At 46.6% G+C, this 10000-nt stretch overlaps 1 protein-coding gene across 4 annotated transcripts in view; it reads right to left on the bottom strand.

Moving 5' to 3' along the window:
- Nucleotides 1-10000, bottom strand: part of celsr2 (cadherin, EGF LAG seven-pass G-type receptor 2) — a 57058-nt gene that overhangs the window by 6287 nt on the left and 40771 nt on the right. For 3 of the 4 annotated variants that reach the window (XR_009651625.1, XM_060909963.1, XM_060909962.1), the window contains 18 exons: nucleotides 9768-9881; nucleotides 9464-9623; nucleotides 9250-9391; nucleotides 9003-9123; nucleotides 8134-8317; nucleotides 7873-7974; nucleotides 7695-7789; nucleotides 6295-6504; nucleotides 5849-6032; nucleotides 5388-5706; nucleotides 5127-5294; nucleotides 4501-4618; nucleotides 1842-2042; nucleotides 1192-1366; nucleotides 963-1075; nucleotides 782-864; nucleotides 474-600; nucleotides 98-208 (listed from right to left, as the gene is read on the bottom strand). Coding sequence is in view for 3 of the 4 variants with exons in the window: in XM_060909963.1 (XP_060765946.1) it covers nucleotides 98-208; nucleotides 474-600; nucleotides 782-864; nucleotides 963-1075; nucleotides 1192-1366; nucleotides 1842-2042; nucleotides 4501-4618; nucleotides 5127-5294; nucleotides 5388-5706; nucleotides 5849-6032; nucleotides 6295-6504; nucleotides 7695-7789; nucleotides 7873-7974; nucleotides 8134-8317; nucleotides 9003-9123; nucleotides 9250-9391; nucleotides 9464-9623; nucleotides 9768-9881 (2727 nt within the window). In the remaining variant the exon portion in view is untranslated. Of the gene's footprint in view, nucleotides 1-97; nucleotides 209-473; nucleotides 601-781; nucleotides 865-962; nucleotides 1076-1191; nucleotides 1367-1841; nucleotides 2043-4500; nucleotides 4619-5126; nucleotides 5295-5387; nucleotides 5707-5848; nucleotides 6033-6294; nucleotides 6505-7694; nucleotides 7790-7872; nucleotides 7975-8133; nucleotides 8318-9002; nucleotides 9129-9249; nucleotides 9392-9463; nucleotides 9624-9767; nucleotides 9882-10000 lie in introns of all 4 variants that reach the window. The other variant, XM_060909964.1, reaches the window with a different exon arrangement.

Raw genomic sequence — 10000 nt, 5'->3', positions numbered from 1 at the left:
TTAATTCCAAATGATGACTTTTTTCTGGCCAGGCCGGGGGGTGAGTGAGAGAGTGCGTGTGTGTGTGTGTGTGTGTGAGAGAGAGAGAGAGACTCACTGATGGTTTGGGTTTGATGGTGTGTTCTGGGCGTTTTTTTCCGCAGCAGTATTGTACAGCGCCACGAACCTCCTTACAGAACACAATCCTGAAAAAGAAGATGAAGGGACCCTGTACACACACACACACACACACACACTATCATAAATTATCAGAAAGATCTAAATGAATAAAACAAATGCAAAATGGTAAATATAAGAAAATAACTCAATTTCAGTTAAAATAAAAGAGAAGTTTAACAACAATCTCAAAATAAATAATATTTTCAAAGAATTTTAAGAAAAAAGTTTTGGAATAAATATACTGAAATAATTATTGTAAAATTAAGACAATGTGATAAATGACTAAAATTAAAAAATAAAGTGTGTGTGTGTACCTGTAGACAGTTGAATGCAGCGAACAGGTAGTGAAACACAATCAGATCAGTGTTTACAGAGAGCAGAGCGAGTAAACACGTCACTGTCACCAAGAATAACACACCACACGCTGTACGCAATCCGCACCTGGACACACACACACACACACACACACACACACACACACACACACACACAATGGTTTCAGCTCTCAGTCAGTTTGTCTCTCCACACAAAAGCAGATGATCGTGAAGAGAGAGTGTGTGTGTGTGTGTGTGTGTGTGTGTGTGTGTGTGTGTGTGTGTGTGTGTGCGCGCGTTATACTCACACTGGAGTTTCTTTCTTCTCACAGCTGTGTGCTTTGGTTGAACACGATGTTCTGGAGGCCAGGATATACAGGAACACGTTCATCTGAGAACAAAACAGCCCTTTTGGTTAAAAATGCACTGATTTAGAGGAAGTGATGTCACAGGAGAGCATCCTACAACAGGAAGTGATGTCAAACTCACAGCCACCACAAGAGCGATCGGTCCAGCAAGGCTCCAGACCAGAGTGTCATAGAGAGAGAGCCAGCAGAAATCTGGGTTTCCGTAGCCCTCGGGGTCCAAACCCACGGCCAGACCTGACGTTACAGAAGAGTTCATTCCCTTCATACACGCCTTTATTCACAAACTCGTTACCAATATAAACTAATACTCGCATCACATGCTGTGCAGTGTATCCGGCTGTGTGTGTTACCAGTGATGATAGCCGGCACGCCCCAGCCGATGAGGTAGTAGAAGCGCATGGGGCCGTAGTTGATGTCTCGCACTTCGTTCAGCATGCGGTACACATGGAGACTCTCGAGGAAAAGCCATGAGAACACACACATGTAGAAGAACTGCAGCAGGATGGCCATGATAGTACACACAAACTACACGGAGGAGGGAGAGGTATCAGCTGTCAGTTTATAATATTATAACGATGCACAAAATGTCACATGGCTGATTACAAGAAAACAGGAGAGAGAGAAAAAAGTGGAGGAATCTGATGGAGGGATGAGGGATGCAGGGACAGGTGATGAAAGGATGATAGAATTAGAAGGCATAGAGAAGAGAGAGGTTGGTGTTGATGATAAAGTGATGAAAAAGAGAGAAATGGAGTGATGGCTGATGGAGGTGTTGGGAAATGATGAGAGATAAAGAGATGATTGATGAAGAGACTGGAGGGATGACGGATGTACGGAGAGGGAGATGAATGAATGAATGAAAGACAAAGGGAAAGCCAGAGAGAGAGGACAGGTGGATGGAGGGAGAGTGGGGGATGGGAGGTGGATGGAGGGAGAGTGGGGGATGGGAGGTGGATGGAGGGAGAGTGGGGGATGGGAGGTGGATGAAGGGATGGCGTACCGGATTGTCAGTCTGGTTGATGCCCAGGATGAAGAGGAGCTGGGCGATGAAGAGGGCGGAGGCTCCGTTGTTCGCGATGCTGCTGAGGTTGGAGGTGACGTCTCTCAGACAGGTGAGGAAGACCACGGTGAGGAAGATGAAGCCCAGAGTTACTGACACTGTACACATCGTCACCAAACTCATGGGCAAGATCTCACCATTCTGAACACACACACACACACACACACACACACACACACACACAGGTGGAGATTAACTTAAACCTGATCATGTGACTGTGGAGGTGGGGCGTGGTCGAGGGCAGGTCTATGAGTGAATGCGTGTTTGGTGTTGCAGTGAGTGAAGGATAAAGAGGAGAGAGACACAACAGAAAGACAGCTGAGCAACTGTGTGTGTGTGATATAGACACACACACACACACACACACACACACAGTGCTGAGCGTAAATGAGTGCACCCCCTTTGAAAAGTAACATTTTAAACAATATCTCAATGAACACAAACCATTTCCAAAATGTTGACAAGACAAAGTTTAATATAACATCTGTTTAACTTATAACGGGAAAGTAAGGTTAATAATATAACTTAGATTACACATTTTTCAGTTTTACTCAAATTAGGGTGGTGCAAAAATGAGTACACCCCACAACAAAAGCTACTACATCTAGTACTTTGTATGGCCTCCATGATTTTTAATGACAGCACCAAGTCTTCTAGGCATGGAATGAACAAGTTGGCGACATTTTGCAACATCAATCTTTTTCCATTCTTCAACAACGACCTCTTTTAGTGACTGGATGCTGGATGGAGAGTGATGCTCAACTTGTCTCTTCAGAATTCCCCAAAGAAAATAATTTCTTTCCACCACAAAGGTGAAGGCTACAAGAAGATCAGCAAAGCTTTACTTATCAGTCAGAATACTGTAGCAAAAGTGGCACAAAAATTTAAGAAAGATGGAACTGCAACCATCTCACAGAGACGTCCAGGTCGTCCACGGAAGTTAACACCTCGACAGGAGCGTCTTCTGACGAGAAGGGTTGAAGAAAATCGGCATGCAAGTTCACTGCAGTTATCTAAAGAAGTAGAAAGCCAAACTGGGGTGACTATTTCCCGTGACACAATACGGTGTACGCTGCAGAGGAATGGCATGCATGGATGCCGTCCACGAAAGAAGCCTCTCCTAAAGCCCAGGCACAAAAAAGGCCGCCTAGAGTTTGCCAGGGCCCATGCTGACAAAGATGAAGACTACTGGGACTCTATACTCTGGAGTGATGAGACCAAGATAAATGTTTTTGGAACTGATGGCTTCAAAACTGTATGGCGTCGCAAAGGTGAGGAATACAAAGAAAACTGCATGGTGCCTACAGTGAAACATGGTGGTGGCAGCGTCCTTATGTGGGGCTGCATGAGTGCTGCTGGTGTCGGGGAGCTGCATTTCACTGATGGCATCATGAATTCACAGACGTATTGCTCTATACTGAAAGAGAAGATGCTACCATCACTCCGTGCCCTTGATTGTCGTGCACTTTTCCAACATGACAATGATCCTAAACACACATCTAAGGCCACTGTTGGATTTCTGAAGAAGAACAGGGTGAAAGTGATTCAGTGGCCAAGTATGTCAAGTCAAGTCAACTTTATTGTCAAATATGCTATACATGCTCGACATACAGCACAGATGAAATATCAGTCCTCTCTGACCCACGGTGCAAACAGGCAATGCAATAAATAAAATAAAAATAGAATAACTGAAAAAACAAACAATATAAACAGTATAAACACTCTAGATAGGAACTAGACATAGACTAAACACTCAAACAATATAAACAGTATAAACACTAGATAAGAACTAGACAAAGACTAAACACTCATATATACATACACACACACACACACACACACACACACGTAAATTGGTGCAAATAAACAAACAGTCAAGGGCACTTGAGGTAAAGCAGGTAAACATGAGATAAGCAGTATAAACAAACTAGCAGCTGTTAAGGTGAGGTAGTGCGGAATAGTGCAAATGAGCGAGGTAAAGTGAGATGTGCGGCCCCTGAGTTCAGTGTGTTAATGAACGATGAGATGTATGTATGTGTGTGTGTTTGGGGGGGGGGGGGGGGGGGGGACCTCTGAGGATGACATGTCAGATGCTGAAGGGACGTCTCCTGATCTGGACCCAATCGAACACCTATGGGGAATTCTGAAGAGACAAGTTGAGCATCGCTCTCCATCCAGCATCCAGTCACTAATGAAATGAAAGATCTGTTCTGCCTTCCGTTTCGTTGATGAAGAATGGAAAAAGATTGATGTTGCAAAATGTCGCCAACTTGTTCATTCCATGCCTAGAAGACTTGGTGCTGTCATTAAAAATCATGGAGGCCGTACAAAGTACTACATGGAGTAGTTTTTGTTGTGGGGTGTACTCACTTTTGCACCACCCTAATTTGAGTAAAACTGAAAAATGTGTAATCTAAGTTATATTATTAACCTTACTTTCACGTTATAAGTTAAACAGATGTTATATTAAACTTTGTCTTGTCAACATTTTGGAAATGGTTTGTGTTCACTGAGATATTGTTTAAAATGTTACTTTTCAAAGGGGGTGCACTCATTTACGCTCAGCACTGTGTGTGTGTGTGTGTGTGTGTGTACCCACCTCTCTGTGCGAGATGTCCATCAGAACAGCGAAGCTGGTCATGTGGTAACACTGGCAGCTGATGTGTGTGTTGTTCCTGAAAACTACCTCACATCCTTTAGAGGACCAACCACCCACACTACACACACACACACACACACACACACACACACACACACACACACACCATAAAACCATTACAATCATTTTAATCAAAATGAAACCCAAAATGAGTTAGAAGAAACCTTTATTCGTCACATGCACGCTTCAAGCACAGTGAAATTCATCCTCTGCATTTAACCCATCTGAAGCAGTGAGCACACACACACACACACCCAGAGCAGTGGGCAGCCACACCAGAGCGCCCGGGGAGCAGTCAGGGGTTCAGTACCTCGCTCAAGGGCACCTCAGCCCAAGGCCGCCCCACGTTAACCTAACTACACATCTTTGGACTGTGGGGGAAACCGGAGCACCCGGAGGAAACCCACGCGGACACGGGGAGAACATGCAAACTCCACACAGAAAGGCCCTCGCCGGCCACGGGGCTCGAACCCAGGACCTTCTTGCTGTGAGGTGACAGCTCTAACCACTACACCACCGTGCCGCTCAAAATTTTCAAGCCAGCCAGGAGATGTGTGTGTGTTTACCCAATGGAGTGGTTCCAGAACACACAGATGGGTTTAGAGCGCTCCTCAGTGGTGAGCAGATGGAACTGCAGCGTGACGGGTTTCTCCAGTGTGTGCTGTATGAACTGCTCATTATCAAACACCATCACACTGATCACAGGAGTGTTAATGACCGGCCGCTTCGGAACCCTACACACACACACACACACACAAAGTGAGACAGGTGATGCATATGTACCTCAGACTCTGTGTGTGTGTGTGTGTGTGTGTGCGTGCGTGTGCCTCAGACTCCTCTTGTCCGTGTCGTATCTCTCAGGCAGGAGTGTAGCGAGTGTGTGGAAGATGACGATGCTGGCAATGGCGTGCTGCTCGCGCTCATCAGGGTGACGCCTCTTCCGATTGGCCGAGTGATTCCTGCTGAGCTCTGTGATTGGCTCACCCTGATGTCGGTGACCTTTCCCCTCAGAGGTAGGGCTGAAAATGGAACTGGGGAGCATGATGGCTGTGTCAAGGTCAGCCGGGCGGAGTCCACGCAGAGACTGATATTGAGGGAGTTTAGCACCAGCAAAATTCTCCTTCTCCAAACGATCGATGGAGAGGACTGTGGGAAACAAGCGCACACAAAACTGTAGAGAGGAAGACACACAGAGATATGAAGAGGCAGAGAAACAGACAGATCGACACACAGGACTGTGTGTGTGTGTGTGTGTGTGTGTGTGTGTGTGTGTGTGTGTGTGTGTTACCTATGTTCGGTGTGATGATGGTGAACGGGTTCAGGTAGGTTCTCCTCATGTTCTGCGCGAGTGTGTGTGTGTACGCCTCAAACTGTTGCAGCAGTGCAGCTGTTCCTCCCTGAGTTTGCTGGATCTGCTCCCAGTGATGATGAGTGTCTGAGGCCAGAATAGCACTACACACATGCATCAGGTGCTACACACACACACACACACACACACACACGCGGAGCATCATGAATTCTGGTTTCCTCTGCCAGGAGGTTATAACTCAGCTGCAGACAGATCTTTCATTAACATCATGAGCACAAACCTTTCGTGCAGATCGGCACAGAAACACTGCGGGACACAATCGGCTCACTTCATCAAATAAAAACATTTAAAGAAAGTTCAGAGTCATCTGTGTGCGTCTCCCACCTGTATAGTTATGATAAGGGTGCCAATAATTCTGTCTGTACCTGGTTGAAGCGGACGTCCTGTGTCGCGGCCAGGTTGAAGCCGTGCGTGTTGCTCTCGTGCTGCAGGAGTGCGTGTGTGAGGCGGTAGGCGATCTGAATGTCACTGCCGTAGTAGGAGTGCGTGTGTGCCGTGGCGTTGTAGAGCAGAGACGCAGCCTGCTGAACTTTAACCGAGTCCAACACGGACATGTCTCTGTTCACCTGCTCCCACTGAGAGTGAGACAGGACAGAGACAGAAGTAAAGAGAGAGCAGGAAGAAAATCCACGTTTCCAAAACTTTTGTCAATCTCTTTTAAGTTGGATTTGATCCACGCAAACATTTTCACACACAAGTGTTTTAATTCTCTCTGCACAAGATATAAATACTCCTGAAATCGCTCCAGTTCACAGAGACACGATTTCACTCTCACACAAACGAGGTTCGGAACCGACGCGCGATCCGGGATGAAGATTTCCACTGGAGCAAAAACAAAACCACTGCATGACTCCTTTATATCAAACTTTTACAAATTTACACGACAAACAAAGGAAATTAAATACACTGAAAATCATTTCTCCTCATGCTCAACTTCGACACCGCTCTTCATCACGATTCATTACTGCATAAAGATCCAGTGAGCGTTTTCATCTCACATGTTATTACATCATCCAAAACTAAATCTCACTGATCACCACTGAAGGACCGAGAAATATAAACTTTTCTTCCACTTGGTGCTGCTGTAACATGTGAACTTCCCTTACAGGGATCAGTAAAGTTTATCTTATCTTTTTCAGACTGGACACAAAAATAAATAAAGAAAACAATCTGTCCAACACAAATAATGTAAAACTATTCTGAGACCTCTGGCTGTTAAGTCTCGTCTCCACCAGGGGGCGCTGTTACACTGGAACGGAAAGGTTTCTCAGATTCTCGTTGCTGGACATGTCATCTGGACTGAAAATTTTTGTATTAAATTAGAAAAGGATGCAAACTACAGACACAGTTTATTGCTAATTTATAAGTTAAATCACAAATCCCATCTCCATCCGACAGGCGACAGTGAAGGCGGAACCGAGGGACTGAATTTACACATTGCGTTTAAAACCAACTGAAAAGACGACGTCACAGCTGACGTCTCGGTCGTTGAACACATCAGTAAAGCTGATCTCACTTCATGCGGCGCTGCTGTAAACCCACACTGCGGTCAAAGCCGTCTACACTCGAGCTCCCCGTGTGGATGTGGGCGGGGCTTATTACAACATGCCGAACATGGACACACCTCATGACAGCATTGTCACCTGAAAACCCCACTCCCAAGTCTGATGCTCTCATTGTTGATGCATTGGACACCTTGAGAACAGGTGCAGTTGTGACTGCAGCGCCCCCTGGTGCCCTGACCAGGTGTGTGCAGGCGACTCACCAGCAGCTTGAGCTTCGTGAAGAGGATGGAGGTGCAGTTAAAGAGGTTGGGAGGCAGCCAGCCTTTGTGTTCATCACAGTGTCTGATCGCCGTCCCTGGGGGGAGGGGGGGCGGTTGAAAGTCGTATATATTTGTGACTCTCTGTATGATGGATTTTGTGCACTGAGAACACACTGACCTGTGGAGCCCTTAGGACACGGCACCGCGGCTGGGAGACCAAACTTCGTCCTGGGCCACCAAATCCCTCCCTCAGTTGCCTGGGGACAGCTGTCATAGATCACTGGGGGCGGGGGGGTGAAAGCTGATCTCAGGGACTAAGCAGTTCTGTCGCCATGACAACAGCTCTAGCATCTTCAGTTTATTTTAACATAACTGCTGTGAAGACTGATCGAAAGAGATGGGTGTTTATGGACTGCGTTTGTGTCATGTGACCGCTCACCTTCACAGCCATTGGCTGAGACCTCAGCAAACGGATTGTCACAGCGGTCACACTGTCGGCCGATGACGCCCGGCTTACACTCACACTGCCCACTCTGTCTGTCACACACACGCGAGAACGAGCCCATGGGATAACACTCGCACAGCAAACACACATCACTGCCCAGCGGCCGGTAGTGGTTATCCTACACACACACACACACACAGGGGAAGAGTGTGAGAAAGTCAGGGACATAAAGAGAAACGCTCATTAATGGCGCATCATTAACTGTTTCACACAGTTCAGCCAAAGGTCTGTGCTAAACCTGTCAGAGTCTGTACTACTGCTAACGAATGCTTCTGATCAGGACACACACACACTGCAGGGAGTAGGCCAGGGGCGATGCAGTTGTTTGGTGAACTCCTCTCACGTTTCCTCCAGCAGGTCAGTTAGCATAGCGCTGAAACTGTGTGAAGGCTAAAGGAGGAAATAAATGTGTGAAGGATTATGGGATTGAGAGCAGGAAGAACTCGACAGGACGTGCCCACTCGCTGCCGGAGGGTCTCGCTCTGCTCTGCTCGCCAGCGATGGGCGTTTCTACAACATCCTTGTAGGTGTGGTTATGGAAGATGTTGGAAATGATCAGGCTTTAATTTATCAACCTTCTGGTGAATTGTTTTCTGGAAATAAAGTTGAATAAAGTTGTTTTCAGCAGAACGGAGTGACGTTTACCAAAAAGACTGAGATTTACTGTGGACATTCACATCACAGCTGATGTGCATTTAGCCACACCCATTAAATGCCAGAAAAGGCAAAGCTGAAGAGCTGGGGGGAAAATGAAATGTGTGTGTGTGTGTGTGTGTGTGTGTGTGTGTGTGTGTGTGTGTTACCTTGCAGCGGCACTCTCCACTGGTCTTGTTGCAGTCGGAATCAAACCCCTTATCAGTTGGACAGTTACATGGACCACATGTCTTGTGCCCCCACCAACCCCGAGGACATGGCAGGTCAGTCCTGATCTCTCACACACACACACACACACACACACACACACACACACACACACACACAGAGTTACACAGATTAGAAAATACTGGACACAACTAAACACACACTACAAATGTCCGAGACGCTCCTCACTTTTTCTCACAGTAGCGTCCAAAATAATTACTGCGACAGTCACATGTGTAGCCGTGGGCGGAGCTTGACTTCTTTCTACAAGTTGATTGGTGCTCGCAGGGGTTCAGGGTGCACACATCTGTACAGTTGTCACCAAAGTAGCCTGACACATTAAAAACAGGTTAGTGATAAGGTTAACACACACACACACACACACACACACACACACACACACCTGGAAGGCAGGTGCAGGTGTAAGAGTCCCAGTGATTGGTGCAGGAGCTGTGGGTGGGGCAAGGGCTAGAGGCACAGGGGTCAGACACAGAGCAGCCGTCTTCCACATTTAACCTGTGAGCCTGGAACACACTCAGCACAGCATCGCTCACACGCACACCCTACACACACACACACACACACACACGGAACAACATTCACAACTTACACATCCATTGATTTTTATAAACAGAAGGTGTGTGTGTGTGTGTGTGTGTGTGTGTGTGTGTGTGTGTGTGTGTGTGTGTAAAAGGATGTCACTCTACCTGTACACACCCACGGAATCCCTGATGTACTTTGTTGTTGCCAACAGCGACGCCTCCAACACTCAGTACCTTCACCATTGCTCCCTGAATCTCAATGTCCACCTCCATAGAGGACTAAAAACACACACACACACACACACACACACACACACACACACACACACACACACACACAGGTTTAAAGACACAGACAGAATCATGGTCCTGTGGTAAATTGAGCGAGTTAGTGTTAG

Source organism: Neoarius graeffei, chromosome 26, assembly GCF_027579695.1.
Source record: "Neoarius graeffei isolate fNeoGra1 chromosome 26, fNeoGra1.pri, whole genome shotgun sequence".
Lineage (NCBI taxonomy): Eukaryota > Metazoa > Chordata > Actinopteri > Siluriformes > Ariidae > Neoarius > Neoarius graeffei.
Note: the sequence above shows the minus strand (reverse complement) of the source record. Positions and strands in the feature narration are given on the sequence as shown.